This window comes from Pseudophryne corroboree, chromosome 10, assembly GCF_028390025.1.
Source record: "Pseudophryne corroboree isolate aPseCor3 chromosome 10, aPseCor3.hap2, whole genome shotgun sequence".
Taxonomy (NCBI): domain Eukaryota; kingdom Metazoa; phylum Chordata; class Amphibia; order Anura; family Myobatrachidae; genus Pseudophryne; species Pseudophryne corroboree.
This window is the reverse complement of record NC_086453.1, coordinates 385,493,746-385,510,198: the sequence shown is the minus strand read 5'-3', so window position 1 is coordinate 385,510,198 and position 16,453 is coordinate 385,493,746. Positions and strand designations below refer to the sequence as shown.

Here is a 16,453-nt window from a genome sequence, read left to right as displayed (position 1 = left end):
CTCACCATCCAGCACCGATCTGTAGCTAAGGGCTGGCATAGAAGGCAGAATCATGGCTGTGCCCTCTCTCTACTCGTGACTCCTTTCACTGGATCCATCACATACAGACCCAATGGGGCAGCAAACAACGTACTGGTTTGGGCCCCTTTCTTTCCACCACAAGCTAGGGCAAGCCAGGCCCCGTAGTGCCCACTGCCCCTATAAGGCACTTACAGAGTGGGGGCTTCATGTGGGAAGGACGCAACACTAAGGTGCACCAGACGTCAGCCCCATGCAGCTAGAAGACCTGGGTGGAAATAATATATAATTACAGCACAGAGCGTGACAGCAGCTGTACTACAAATATCAGCAAGTGCTCCGGGTGACCCAGCAGCTACTGCACCATATAGTACTCTCACATTTCCTGCAGGGAGAATTCCTGACATTCTGCACTGGGGCCCCAACATCCGTATACCCCCGGCTGCTCATCTATATACTGCACTCACATAATGCTGCATGGGGTTACATTGTAGAGTCACCACTCTCACGTGGGGTTTTGCTGCTTTTCATTTATTATAATGACGTTTCCAAACCAAAAACTACATTTACGTCTACTGCAAATAATTGGAAAATGAATATATTACCATGTAGTTTAGATGGGGCTGAAAGTGCTTTCGAAGTTCCGGACTTCGATGTCGATGTATGTATGTATACATACATACATACATACATACATACATATACACTGCAGCGTTCTCCACGTACATACCTGTATAATATGTATTACCAGTAGCCTGGGCTAGTACAGAAGGTCTCCTCTGATGCACCTATTTACTGACACTCATTATTTACTGACACTCTCAGTGTGACGTCCAGAAGTGATTCTGTGTAATCTGGGATCCATTCTTCTCCATCTCGGTGTGTATTAGTCAGGGACTGAGATATGAACAGTAAATTTACTGACGGTTGGCCACGCTGGTTAATCATCTCACTCAAGGGCACAAATTCTGTGCACGCCGCATAGTCCTACAAGACTCTACACAGTCCACAATAAATACACAAACAATCAAATAAAATAAAATCTCTTCACACATTTAATTTTATAAACTTATCATTAAATCTGATCCAAAACTTTTTCCCCCCATTACATCAATTTTCCATTTTAAAAACCCCCAAAAAACATAATTTATCAGACATTATCCGAGGCTTTGCACCCATACAGCAGAGGGCGACGTGCGACACACGGGTTATTCTCCCCACACTGAGCCACATAGCAGCCATACTACACATGATCCGTGACCGACGTTACCGCTTATAGTCTGTAGGGGTCACTGTTGCTTTTCCTATACACCCACAGGGTTATTCCATGATATATACATTTTATATGTAGTGTAAAGTATATAGAAGTAGTGAGTGAATTTAAGTGAAATAATCCTTATTATGCTATTTACCATTATTTGGGGGGTATATTAAATTCTGCATATGGTGCTGCCACACGTCACTGCGATGTCTGACTGCGCACATTACGGTCTATTACAATACACAGAAATTGGCGAGGACACTGAACTCAAAGGCCTACCGGTACAGTATACTTCAGACGCGTTGTACAAAGGCCTACCGGTACAGAATACCGTAGACGCGTTGTACAAAGGCCTACCGGTACAGTATACCGCAGACGCGTTGTACAAAGGCCTACCGTTACAGAATACTGCAGACGCGTTGTACAAAGGCCTACCGGTACAGAATACTGCAGACGCGTTGTACAAAGGCCTACCAGTACAGTATACTGCAGACGCGTTGTACAAAGGACTATCCGGTACAGTATACTGCAGACGCGTTGTACAAAGGCCTACCGGTACAGTATAGATGCGTTACAAAGGCCTACCGGTACAGAATACTGCAGACGCGTTGTACAAAGGCCTACTGGTACAGAAAACTGCAGACGCGTTGTACAAAGGCCTACCGGTACAGTATACTGCAGACGCGTTGTACAAAGGACTATCCGGTACAGTATACTGCAGACGCGTTGTACAAAGGCCTACCGGTACAGTATAGATGCGTTACAAAGGCCTACCGGTACAGAATACTGCAGACGCGTTGTACAAAGGCCTACCGGTACAGTATACTGCAGACGCGTTGTACAAAGGCCTACCGGTACAGTATACTGCAGACGCGTGGTACAAAGGCCTATCCGGTACAGTATACTGCAGACGCGTGGTACAAAGGCCTACCGGTACAGTATAGATGCGTTACAAAGGCCTACCAGTACAGAATACTGTAGACGCATTGTACAAAGGCCTATCCAGCACAATATAGACGCGTTTTCCAAAAGCCTATCCAGTACAGTATAGGCGCGTTACAAAGGCCTACCAGTACAGCTTAGGCGCGTTTTACAAAGGCCTACCAGTACAGTATACTAACGCTGCTCCTTGATGCAAAGATGCATTAACTCACAGCTTTCGGATACATTTTGTTTTACAAAACATGTTAAAAAATACATTGGAAAGATACTTCTCTCTCCAGAAAATGAGCTACATCATTAATAGGTCATTAATTAGACCGCTATGGTATAAGCACTGATGCACACAATGGACGGCCCTTACCTTCCATACTGCCACTCAGCAGAAGAGCACAAATGTGTACTATCTATGCTGATCTACACCGTGGGTCTGCGCCCAAAATAAAACATCCTAATAAATACAGCCCATCCGTGGAGCATCTGCTGGTACACGGCAGGGAATCTACTCTGGTGCACACGGATTCTGTCACCCACATCTTCAACTACGCAGCGTCCTCACCGCGGGGGCACCTGGTCAGTCTGACAGTCTGTGGCGGATTTATCAGAAACAGTCACGCAGAGGGCGGAGCATCCTCTGGAAACGGGGAGTCCCTGTAATACAGTAACGGGTGAAGGTAACCGGACAGGGGCTGTCCCTCACTCCCTATCAATAGATCCATCCACCTGGCCCAGTTCTACAGAAGCCGTACTGTATCCTGGCATCAGATCATGGGGGACAGAGCAGGAGAGTCAGGGGTAGGTGCAGAGGGAAGCGCAGGAGGAACAGAGGCTTGGACCATGTCCCACCGTAGTGGGGGAGGGGGAATGGCGGCACTGGGCCATGAGGTAGTGGGTCTCAGAGGCAGGACACTGTCCGTCATTGCTCCGTGGGATTATCGTGTTCCTGAAAGGTGTCCTCGATCACCTGCCACAGGCAGTTCTCCAGGGGGAAGTCATTGTCCACCAGGTTCACCAAGAAATAGTTATCGTGGATGTACTGAATGATCATTCGGGACGGAGACTCCTCCTCGTACAGCTTGGCCCATTGCTCGATCCACAGGGCAAAGGCTTCGTCCTGCAGGAAAGGCCACAAATACTGCATTTAGCAAGTGCCCTGCCACGTCACACTGTACATTATTGCTTTACTATACAACCCGGCATAGCGGTGTACACACAATGCCTCAATATGGGTGGGTAAAGAGGAGTGCGGGCGTAGGGTCACGGCAAAGGGCACATTCTGCCGCGGTTTTCCCAGCGACTTAGCGGACTTCAGAGAAAGCTGCATTATTCAGTATTTGAGGACATCAGAAGATATATACACCAATGGTCAGTGACCTAGTATAAGCCCCAGTAGTAACACGCCATTTACCTTCCAATACATGAAGCTGACGGGATCCACCACCGTAGGCTGGATGATTTCACGCCCAGGAAATATCCCCCACGTCACGGCGTTCGGCTGCATGTCCGCGGAATTCGTGATGTTTTTATCCTGCAGCAAATGAAAACGTTACATGCATTTCCAATTACATATCTTTCTCCACTTCATCTGGAACATTCTTATTCATATTACAGGTTCCCCAGTGCGTGCCCCCTGTATAGACGAGACCCCCCCCCCCCAGGAAAAGCAGAATGAAATACAGATATATCTAATGGAAGCCGCCTACTTCCAGCTACTGCGGGCGGGGGGCTCAGTGTTACACGGACATGTGGCGATGTCCTGCGGACTGTTGTATTCTTACACTTAAACCAAATGGATCTTCACTGGCTTCTGTATAGGGGGGGGGGCACTATGGATGGGGGGACACTATGTATAGGGGGGCCGCTATGTATAGGGGGACACTATGTATAGGGGGGCAGCAGCGGTCAGGCACGGTGCGGGGGATGGGAGGTGGGGTGTTACACAACACACATTACACACACACACACATTACACACACACACACATTACACACATCTATGTCTGGCCAGAGGGGGCAGCAGCGGTCAGGCATGGTGCGGGGGATGGGAGGTGGAGTGTTACACGACACACATTACACACATCTATGTCTGGCCAGAGGGGGCAGCAGCGGTCAGGCATGGTGCGGGGGATGGGAGGTGGAGTGTTACACGACACACATTACACACATCTATGTCTGGCCAGAGGGGGCAGCAGCGGTCAGGCATGGTGCGGGGGATGGGAGGTGGAGTGTTACACGACACACACATTACACACATCTATGTCTGGCCAGAGGGGGCAGCAGCGGTCAGGCATGGTGCGGGGGATGGAAGGTGGAGTGTTACACGACACACACACATTACACACATCTATGTCTGGCCAGAGGGGGCAGCAGCGGTCAGGCATGGTGCGGGGGATGGAAGGTGGAGTGTTACACGACACACACACATTACACACATCTATGTCTGGCCAGAGGGGGCAGCAGCGGTCAGGCATGGTGTGGGACATGGGAGGTGGCGTGTTACACAACACACATTACACACACACACACACACCTATGTCTGGCCAGAGGGGGCAGCAGCGGTCAGGCATGGTGCGGGGGATGGGAGGTGGAGTGTTACACGACACACACACATTACACACATCTATGTCTTGCCAGAGGGGGCAGCAGCGGTCAGGCATGGTGCGGGACATGGGAGGTGGCGTGTTACACAACACACATTACACACACACACATTACACACATCTATGTCTGGCCAGAGGGGGCAGCAGCGGTCAGGTATGGTGCGGGGGATGGGAGGTGGAGTGTTACACAACACACATTACACACACACACACACACACACATTACACACATCTATGTCTGGCCAGAGGGGGCAGCAGCGGTCAGGCACGGTGCGGGGGATGGGAGGTGGTGTGTTACACAACACACATTACACACACATCTATGTCTGGCCAGAGGGGGCAGCAGTGGTGAGGCACGGTGCGGGGGATGGGAGGTGGAGTGTTACACGACACACATTACACACCTGCACATTCACTATATGATAGTTCACCCGCGGCTCGTATCTCTTCAGGACTTTGATAAGCGCAGTCACCATCTCACTGGATGTAAAGAACTCCAGATACGCCTGTACAGGGAGAGGGCACAAGGTCAGCGTCATAACACGTAATACAGGTGTAATAACTAGCCGCTAACTAAACCAGGGTCATATACACAGTCAGTGACTCCGACCAGAAGTCATCTCGCCCCCTCATAGTGAATACATCTCCCTATAATAACTTCACATTACTGGTATCACTGCAGACCCCCAACTTTATGTCCCACTCCTGCTGTAATGGGCTTCAGACCCCCCCCACCGTAATGGGCTGCAGACCCCCCCCACTGTAATGAGCTGCAGACCCCCGCCCCCCACCGTAATGAGCTGCAGACCCCCCCCCCTCCCACCGTAATGAGCTGCAGAATCCCCCCCGTCCCACCGTAACGGGCTTTCGACCCCCCCCATCTCCCTCCGTAATGGGCTTCAGATCCCACCCCCCTCCCACCGTAATGGGCTTCAGATTTCTCCCCCCGTAATGGGCTTCAGACCTCCCCCACCCTCCCACCATAATGGGCTTCCGACCTCCCACCGTAATGGGCTTCAGACTCCTCTCCCCCCCCCCCCCCCCCATCGTAATGGGCTTCAAATCCCACCCCCCTCCCACTATAATGGGCTTCAGATTTCTCCCCCCGTAATGGGCTTCAGACCTCCCCCACCGTAATGGGCTTCCGACCTCCCACCGTAATGGGCTTCAGACTCCTCCCCCCCCACTTCCACCGTAATGGGCTTCAGACCCAGATGTGTGCAGAATATTTGTTGTGTTGTATTTAGATAGTTTGTGTAATTGTGAGTTATTTTAAGAAAATGTACTAAATATACTGTGCATATATCAGCTTAGTGTATAAACAAATTGTCTTCTTTAATATTTTATATTTAGAGGTTTTATTTATTTCCAGGCCCCAATATAACAGCTGGGGTAGGACGCACTAGGGCAGTTCCACATACAGGAACACATGTAAAATAATCCTATTCCAGAGGGTACCGGCAATGCCCCTACATTCCATATTGTAAGTAGCAGGACCAGCCGTATGTTGCACAACAGCTCTCATACCTTCTGGAAGACGTAACCGCGGCTGGGACCCCAGCCAACTATTGGGTCTGTCGAAGGTTTTCCGTTCACATTAGGCTGAGAGTTAATGGTCAGGATTCCTCTTTTATTCACTTTCTCCAGCTCCTCCTTTAGCAAATTGGTTTCCTGTGCCAGTGGGTCATCGTTCCAAGGTAGACAAGTCACCTGCGAAGCAAAGTGTGGTCAGGCAAGGGCTCGGGCTGCCTGCAGACAAGCTACGTGCAGTAGGCGACGGCTGCAGTGTCTGTAAGGTCTAAAACTGTAATTTAAAGTATTTTACCAGCACGGAACTTACTTTGTGTCCTTTATAGTTGGGATTTCCCGATATGTAGCTGGTGAAGACCTCAAACACACTTTCCTCATTGCTCAGCTCCTCTCCCCACATTTTCAGTAACTGATCCCGGGCTGATTTGCTCTTCAAGTAGAAGAGGTAATAGTCCTTCAGCTCCCCAAAGGCTGGAGAGGAAGAGTTACCCCTTTGCAAAGACAACACAAAAAAATAAGTGTCTCTGTATAGTTCCCGTCTGATCAGCAGACAATGCACACGTTTCCCCGACTAGGATACATACCAACGTCCATTTGGGAAATCGTCCCACTCCTGTGTCCGGTGAATGTAGCTCTTTGGACGAGAGGCCCAGAAAATTGGGCGGACATCTTCCACTCTCCTCTTGGGGTGTGCACTTACAGCCCAGGGCAGCGGGCGTCTGACGAGAGGTGGGGAGAAGAACACAAAGCTTCAGGAATCAGCGTCAATGTTCTCCGCTAACGCCAAAACACATTCAGTTTCCATAAGGGGCACCCAACCAGAAGACGGAACTACAATCTGTATAACAACTGGCTAAGCTCTGTCCCATCTCCAGTGTGCACGGTGGGAGACCTGCCATGTCTCCCACTGCAGAGGCTGGAGAGACACCGGGAGGGGAAATGAGGCTGGAGAGACACCGGGAGGGGAAAGGAGGTCCCCCCCAGGCTGGAAAGACACCGGGAGGGGAAACGAGGCTGGAGAGACACCGGGAGGGGAAACGAGACTGGAGAGACACCGGGAGGGGAAACGAGACTGGAGAGACACAGGGAGGGGAAACGAGACTGGAGAGACACCGGGAGGGGAAACGAGACTGGAGAGACACCGGGAGGGGAAACGAGACTGGAGAGACACCGGGAGGGGAAACGAGACTGGAGAGACACCGGGAGGGGAAACGAGACTGGAGAGACACTGGAAGGGGCAATGAGGCTGGAGACAGGGTGGATGAGACTATATGGTGGGCAACAACCTGGTGAATGACTGGTCAAACATACTATTTTATATAGGGCCCCCCTAAACAAGCCTTAGAGAGTCATGTATAAAGAAGTTGAATAAAGAAGCTGAACCTTAAAACTCTTGTTCAGACGTCAGCTTGTGAAGTGACTTTTATATGGCATCGGCAGTGCAGATATTGGTTTTGGTGGAGAAACTTTTTACATGTGTAAATACGGAGACCTACAAACCAGATTCAAAAACATTTACCAGCAGCTAGCGTGTGAGAGGTATACATAGTCACGTGGGTGATGAGCTTATACACCTCATTATAGGGTATATTGTGGCCTCCTATGGAGATATACCGGCATATGACCGTGCCTCCATATACAAACAGCTTCCACATATCTGAAACCCGTGAATGACAACTCTATTCTTCTAGGTATATCTAAGAACAGACCCGGGCAGTCTATGGCACTACAAGTCTCAGCAAATTCAGTATCAATTCCAGAGCGTTTTCATACATCACCAGCCGGTTGCCTACTTTACTACACAGTTCCCCAAATACAACCGGCAGGGACCAGGGTGACCCCAGCCACAGCACACAACCATCACCCACCTCGGGTCTTCCTGCCACATTCCCAAGCGGCGTAATACATCAATGGTGGCCACCTCCCGATTCAGCGTATAGATGTGCAGCCCGTGCACCAGACCGCTGTCCAACAGCTCCCGGCACATCGACACCGCCAGATCAATGCCGTAATTCCTTATGGCGGCATCATTATCCTTAATGGGCTCAATCACATCCTTTATTTCTTGCGGTACTTCAAGTTTAGAGAGTTTCACCAGCTGCCGCAAGGAGCAGTAGCCCTACGGGGGGAGAATAAAGACATCAGGTCTGCAATACCATACATTAGGCGTGTTCCATAGTAATGACTGCAGTAACAGTAGCTTTGCCCGGGGGCAGCAGCCAGACCCGCCAGGGCATCACAGCGGGTGGATGTACACCCTAGATGTGGTGGCCGCGTTCTTACTGCTGAAAAGTGAAAGCTAGAGATGTATGGGAGCATATAGAGTGGGACAGAAACGCGTGATGGATGGGAGCATATAGAGTGGGACAGAAACGCGTGGTGTGCAGTCTTCCCACAACTTGCACCTTTGTCACATGTGCACCAACATTGAACGCTATACCTCTCCCATGCCACGAGACGCATTCTGCGCTGCGGCCCCTTGCACTAAGGGAACCAGGATGGGGTATGTAAGAGAGAGACCCATGTGGCCACATGGAAGTGGCATATACACCCAAATGGAGGCGGATCACTGAGCTGCAGAATGGGAACCACTGATGACAATCGGCAGCCGCTCCCGACTGGCTGAGTGCGTCTGAATCCCCGAGTCATCATTATTAGTGAGATTAGGGGGCAGATTTACTAAAGCTTCTAAATCAGACAAGTGGAGGTGTTGCACATAGCAACCAATCAGGTTTTAGCTATCATTTCTCGATTGCATCATAGAAAATGATAGTTAAAATCTGATTGGTTCCTACGGCAACATCACCAATTCTCTGTTTTAGAAGCTTTTGTAAATCTCCTCCTGGGAATCAGTCCGCACTGATATAGCACATGTCCCGAGGAATAAAACCGTCACACCTGGTTACAGCTCACTCTGACATTGCGCACTTCTTACTAATAACGCTGTCCGGCCATTAGCTGCGCTGTGCGGGACTTCTTAAAAAATAAACCGTTTTAATTCAGCAGTAAAAACAAATGGCAGCGCGTTTCGTCTTATCTGGAAGACTTTTTCATGGTCCCACACCACTATCCCCATGAAGAAATCTTAGATAAGGCGAAACGGGTTGGTACGGATACGGGACCTTGGACAGATAAGCGCCATTTGTTTCACAGCTGAATTAAAACTATTTTTTTTTTTTTAAAGTTCCTGAAGTGAAGGAGATTATTCTGTCTGGAAATATACGGTTCAAACTTTTTATTATTGAAACATACAATGTTGTCACAGTACACACTATGTTTTCTTTATGTCACACGCCTAGAATCATACGGTTGTCATATGACTGAAGACATCCTGATTACGTTAAGTTGGGTCACAATGTTCTATATATCTAATCACACCCTGTAGGCGCCATTAGCCATTAACTAATTTTCCTAATCTATATATTATATATACACTAGTAACCTTGGTATTATACTACAATGTCTGAATATTTACTTATTAACATTTACTTATGGAAAGTAGGGGGGGGGGGGCAAACGTACTTCTTGCTGGGACACACCTCCAATATAGAGAGTAAAACCACTTATTTGGTGGATTAGTACAGAGGAACTAGCCCTCTTATGTTACGATTAGAACGCGCTAAAATAAACATGCGAGTATGTATCACATTTAATAAAACTATAATAGTAAATATGAGGGATATAAAAGGATGATCAGTGTGATAATACAGACTTAAAAAGGATTACCATGGACCTATAAATGGTCCTCATTCCGAGTTGATCGCTTGCTAGCTATTTTTTGCAGCGCTGCGATCAGATAGTCGCCGCCTATGGGGGAGTGTATTTTCGCTTTGCAAGTGTGCGATCGCATGTGTAGCCGAGCAGGACGAAAAAGTTTTCTGCAGTTTCTGAGTAGCTCTGGACTTACTCCGCCGCTGCGATCACTTCAGCCTGTCCGGGGCCGGAATTGACGTCGGACACCCGCCCTGCAAACGCCTGGACACGCCTGCGTTTTTCCAAACACTCCCAGAAAACTGTCAGTTACCACCCACAAACGCCCTCTTCCTGTCAGTCTCCTTGCGATCGGCTGTGCGAATGGATTCTCCAGTAAATCCATCGCTCAGCAACGATCCGCTTTGTACCCGTACGACGCACGTGCGCATTGCGGTGCATACACAGTAGTAACCTGTTCGCTGCACTGCGAAAAACGGCCGCGAGCGATCAACTCGGAATGACCCCCAACGTCCAATCAGTTATAACCACAGTGTCCCGGAGTCCGCTGGGGAAGATGGGAGTTGTGCTTCCTATGGTCAGTAGAATTACCGAGCCTGTATATTTTTTTATCTCAGTGGGAATCTGTTCCCATTATCCTTTAGCATTGGACGGGGATGACAGTCCCTAGATAGTGACAATAGATAGCGCCGTTATCGCTGACCGCCAGTTACCTGCCGACGCTACGCACTGCAGGATGGTAACACAGGGGCGCCGGGGACAACGGAGTAAGAAACCGAGGTGCACTGGAGCTTACTATTGTAAACTGGATACAAATTCTATATATTGTCATGTTTATGAGAGTGCTAGTAACAAAGTTATATGTTACTCTCTGTATTGGATGTGTACCCCACCAAGTGAAGTGGTACGTTAGTCTCCCCCCCCCCCCCCCTTTGCATATCTGTAGTTCACCCCTGGGGCCAACTTTTCATTTAATATTTTCAGTGACAGAAATAATGAATATTAGATTTATGAATTACAGACAGTAAGTGAAATCTGTTCTGGGTGCAGGGGACCCTAATCCCAGCGCCCCCACCTGTGCCTCACACTTACATATTGGTTAGCTATAGGTTAAAGCTTATAGTCCTGAATATTCAGGAAGATGTAGAGTCCTGTCCTCTCTGCACAATCCTAGTAGAAGAGTGACGCTGCACAGCGCTGTGTGATGATGGACACTGCGTTATATTTCTCCATTCTCTGTCTTCACTCCTTCCTAGACCGCTACACGTTCCTAATGATGATTATCACACCTTAATTGGGTTATCAGGAGAGCGATGGCGCTAGATAGAGGTACATGCAGTGGCGGAACTACTGCCAGTGCAAGCTGTGCCTTGCACTGGGGCCCGCCACTGTCAAGGGGCCCAAAGCAGCGCGGCATGTAATGAGTCAAACTGGCTCTGCTGCAGCTGCCCCTCTCTTTCACCATAGGCTGTCCTCCGCCGCTGTGATGAGGGAAGCGCTTCCCAGCATTCACAGCGGCGGAGGACAGCCTATGGTGAAGGAGAGGGACGACAGCAGCAGCAGCGCCTCCACCAATTACACTGTGCTGTTGCGGCTCCCTCCTCCTCCCCCCCTGCCCAGGATCATCATCTGCCAGAAGCTGCTGCACCGAGAAGCCTGACTGCCAGCGGAGACAGCAAGTATAATCTATTCCAGAGGTTCTCAAACTCGGTCCTCGGGGGCACACACAGCGCATGTTTTGCAGGTAACCCAGCAGGTGCACAGGTGTATTAATTACTCACTGTCACATTTTAAAAGGTCCACAGGTGGAGCTAATTATTTCACTTGCGATTCTGTGAGGAGACCTGCAAAACATGCACTGTGTGGGGTCCTGAGGACCGAGTTTGAGAACCTCTGATCTATTCTTTCTTTCTATATATTGTCTGTCTGCCGTTCTGTGTAAAAAAGGGGGACGCTGTCTGCCGTAATGTGTAAAAGGTTGACACTGTCTGCCGTAATGTGTAAAAAAGGGGGGCGCCATCTCCCGTAATGTGTAAATAAGGGAATCTGTCCGCCGTAAGGTGTAAAAGGGTCTCTACCTGGTGTAGTGGTAGTACTGTGCAGCGTAATATGAATAATGGAGACTACTGTGCACCGTTATATGAATTGGTATTATTTTGTGGCCACACCCTTCCCCTATGAAGCCACACCCCTATATTTTTTGCACGCGCCTACACCGCGCACTGCCCCTATTTTACATAGAGGTGGGGGGGGGGGGGGCTCCGATGCCGTTTCTTGCACACAGCGCTAAAATGTCTAGTTACGGCACTGTTGCTAGGTATCCATTTCTCTGGCCCTGAGCAGGTCCCCCTCACCAGATCCTCTCCAGGGGCGAGTGGGTGGACTTGGATGGGATGAGGGGGGCTTAAAGCATTTTGTCGCACCTGGGCCCACCGCTCGCTAGTTCCGCCACTGTGTACATGGGTGCAGAAGGCAAACAATGGACTCTTACTACATGGCCAGTTTTACCACCAGACTTAGTGGGATCGTTAGTCCCAAAACAAGAACCCGGTCACTGCCGTCACCCCTTATTCTAGTGCAGAGAGGAGGTCAGAGCCCGGCTGTAGGATGAAGCGCACACCTGGATGGGGAAGATTCCTGGCAGGATGGGGCAGGTGATGCCGATGGCTCTACAGTCCGCCAGGAACTGTAAGAACATTGCGGAGCGGAAGAAGAGCTGGGTGATGATGAAGTCTGCGCCGGCGTCCACTTTCTCCTTCAGGTGCAGGAGATCTTGCTGGTAACTCTCGGCTTCGGGGTGACCTTTGGGGTAACCTGGTCAGAGACACAACCACACACGTCACACCATTCCCTAGAACACAACAACCTTTCCGGGTGGGACGCAGATGACGCGAGTCCATTACCAGCGACGCAGATGTCAAAGTAGTCGTCAAACTCCTGGCGAATGTGCTTCACCAAATCAACCGCGTGGTTAAACCCGTCGGCTTCCTCCTCCCACTCCTCACCAATAGGATCTGCAACGCAGCAACACAAAATAAGAGCGGTTATTAAAGCGGCACAAAGTCCCACCTGAACTACACAACGCGGGCTCCTGCAGGCGGCCAAAGGGTGGTCCTATCCCCAGGTCATACTGGTTACACAAGATGATGGACTGGGAGAGCACTGCCATCTAGAGGTAGGTGCTCCGCGCCAGCCACCAGTGTGTATTGCCCTATGATACGGACCTCTGATCATTCCATGTCCCGATGCTTTATAAGAGTTATTGCAGTTCGTAATGTTATAATAGCGCCCTACTTCATTTTCTAAACTACAGTAGTGCCCCAGTCCACACCATGCCACACTGCCGTGCCCCAGTCCACACCATGCCACACTGCCGTGCCCCAGTACACACCATGCCACATTCCAGTGCCCCAGTACACACCATGCCACATTCCAGTGCCCCAGTACACACCATGCCACACTCCAGTGCCCCAGTTCACACCATGCCACACTCCAGTGCCCCAGTTCACACCATGCCACACTCCAGTGCCCCAGTTCACACCATGCCACACTACAGTGCCCCAGTTCACACGATGCCACACTACAGTGCCCCAGTTCACACGATGCCACACTACAGTGCCCCAGTTCACACGATGCCACACTACAGTGCCCCAGTTCACACGATGCCACACTACAGTGCCCCAGTTCACACGATGCCACACTACAGTGCCCCAGTTCACACGATGCCACACTACAGTGCCCCAGTTCACACGATGCCACACTACAGTGCCCCAGTTCACACGATGCCACACTACAGTGCCCCAGTTCACACGATGCCACACTACAGTGCCCCAGTTCACACGATGCCACACTACAGTGCCCCAGTTCACACGATGCCACACTACAGTGCCCCAGTTCACACGATGCCACACTACAGTGCCCCAGTTCACACGATGCCACACTACAGTGCCCCAGTTCACACGATGCCACACTACAGTGCCCCAGTTCACACGATGCCACACTACAGTGCCCCAGTTCACACGATGCCACACTACAGTGCCCCAGTTCACACGATGCCACACTACAGTGCCCCAGTTCACACGATGCCACACTACAGTGCCCCAGTTCACACGATGCCACACTACAGTGCCCCAGTTCACACGATGCCACTCTACAGTGCCCCAGTTCACACGATGCCACTCTACAGTGCCCCAGTTCACACGATGCCACTCTACAGTGCCCCAGTTCACACGATGCCACTCTACAGTGCCCCAGTTCACACGATGCCACACTACAGTGCCCCAGTTCACACGATGCCACACTACAGTGCCCCAGTTCACACGATGCCACACTACAGTGCCCCAGTTCACACGATGCCACACTACAGTGCCCCAGTTCACACGATGCCACACTACAGTGCCCCAGTTCACACGATGCCACACTACAGTGCCCCAGTTCGGTTCCTCTCACTAAAAATGTAATGTCACACAATTTAGGCTGTGCTATGGATCAGACCCAAGTGCTTTGCAGGCAAATCTGGGAAACTGGTATGCAAATTTGTAACCTGGGTCCCATAGCAACAGCACCCCTTGCACCCACCCATGCCAGGCGTGGGTGCAAGGCTCTTATTATTCTCTCAGGTGCCCCCTCTCCAGCTGTCAGCAGTGGATTTTATTATATAGACTCCTCAGGATTGTGCGTCCTACCTCCTCGGAGAGCCATGATGTTCTTCAGGCCGAGGTGTTTTGCCTTCTGAAGATGCTTTGTGATCTCCTCCTTGGCCTGGTTACAGCAGGTCATGTGCAGGATGGTCTCCAGTCCACAGAAGTTGACCGCTGTACTGGCAATGACCATGGAGGAGGTGTCTTTGTCAGAGCCGGGGTCCCCGGCAGGGTGCCAGGTCACGTCAATGAAGAGGGGACCTCCACAGCCCATGCGATCGAACCTGCAGCATAAGGAGGAGATGGTGTAAGACGCACAGTGTGAGACCACGTGAGACATCCTGGTGTAAGACGCACAGTGTGAGACCACGTGAGACATCCTGGTGTAAGACGCACAGTGTGAGACCACGTGAGACATCCTGGTGTAAGACGCACAGTGTGAGACCACGTGAGACATCCTGGTGTAAGACGCACAGTGTAAGACCACGTGAGACATCCTGGGAGACACACAACACACGTAAGCAGGACACGGTAACACAACAGGGACTGGTAAAGCCTCACATGGGGCATTCCATGGTCCGTACAATTGTATAACTCATTATCTTCATGAGATCTCCGTTTCCTCCCCTCTCTCTCTCACACCTATCCTGCGTAATAAAAGGCTAACACTGCTCCTCACCTCTATGGGGGGAATTCAAGTGTTTTGCACGCCAGTGGCCACCAAACGGGCAATTCAGGTGTTACTCCATTCGGGCGAGCACAGGCGCTGACATCACTGTTCCGTTGTTCCGTTAGTTTGGCGGGCCGGTGACTGGCACATAATATAATCATACTAATTAGCGCCGTTCCACCTGTGTGTGTTTTACCCACCTGGAGAGTAAGTTTACGGCACCGCTGACCGTACGTGGTGGGAAAAACTCCAGCGAGAACCATTTGTCTCCAGCTTCAATGCGCCGGCGCATTTTATCCCGCAGCCGCTCGTGTCGCTCTATGTCTAGGACGGGAGTGGAACATCGGGAGCTTTCCTTTGAGGTCTCCGTGCTATTGCTGCTCGCACTGCCGCTGTCTATGCTGTTGGCGTTCACCATTATGAGGCCTGTGAGACAGACTCTAGGGAGAGGAGAAAGAATGGAGATTAGTCATTAGGAATACTTCCTCAGTATGGCTCAAGAAGCGGGAGGGGCGGTTACAGAAATATGGAAGCATCCGGTGAGCAACTCCTATGTACTCTTTGCTGCATTCAGGGAAAGAGAAGAGTCCAGGTAACACTTTACTACAGTTCAGTTATAGGGTCCACTGCAATCCACAGCGGAGCAGGCGCGGGCGCATGGGCGGGCCAGGCGCGGAGCAGGCGCGGGCCCAGTGCCAGGCGCGGGCCCAGTGCCAGGCGCGGGCCCAGTGCCAGGCGCGGAGCAGGCGCGGGCCCAGTGGCAGGCGCGGGCTGAAAGGGTTAATCTCCTGATGCTGATAATAGGACAGTTTTCTCATTCACAATTTTATATGCATGACAGATTCCCTGGTGGTGTCAGTGTCATGTCACAGACTTTAGTCGCTGACTCACCCCCTCCCGGGGGCTGCACCTCATATATAGGTTACAGGTAGCAGAGAAGGAGACTCACTACATAGACCTCTGCCCCAAACACTCTTTATAGATAAGACAGATGACACTACAGAGATCTGTTACTGGGAACGGGAGCGTGCTGTTCCTTTATATTACCAAGCGTCAGCTGACGCGTCCAGACCGCCAGCCAATAT

The 16,453-nt window shown here is 50.6% G+C and overlaps 1 protein-coding gene across 2 annotated transcripts in view; it reads right to left on the bottom strand.

Moving 5' to 3' along the window:
* Positions 1-1,050: 1,050 nt before the first annotated feature.
* The window catches only part of MTHFR (methylenetetrahydrofolate reductase), a 42,601-nt gene continuing 27,198 nt past the window's right edge, over positions 1,051-16,453 (bottom strand). For both annotated transcript variants that reach the window (XM_063943875.1, XM_063943874.1), the window contains 11 exons: positions 15,569-15,808; positions 14,744-14,982; positions 12,962-13,072; positions 12,679-12,872; positions 8,216-8,466; positions 6,932-7,066; positions 6,658-6,838; positions 6,345-6,527; positions 5,222-5,323; positions 3,627-3,746; positions 1,051-3,332 (listed from right to left, as the gene is read on the bottom strand). In XM_063943875.1, coding sequence (XP_063799945.1) covers positions 3,135-3,332; positions 3,627-3,746; positions 5,222-5,323; positions 6,345-6,527; positions 6,658-6,838; positions 6,932-7,066; positions 8,216-8,466; positions 12,679-12,872; positions 12,962-13,072; positions 14,744-14,982; positions 15,569-15,786 — 1,932 coding nt within the window. In that variant the 5' untranslated portion in view covers positions 15,787-15,808 and the 3' untranslated portion in view covers positions 1,051-3,134. The remainder of the gene's footprint in view (positions 3,333-3,626; positions 3,747-5,221; positions 5,324-6,344; positions 6,528-6,657; positions 6,839-6,931; positions 7,067-8,215; positions 8,467-12,678; positions 12,873-12,961; positions 13,073-14,743; positions 14,983-15,568; positions 15,809-16,453) is intronic.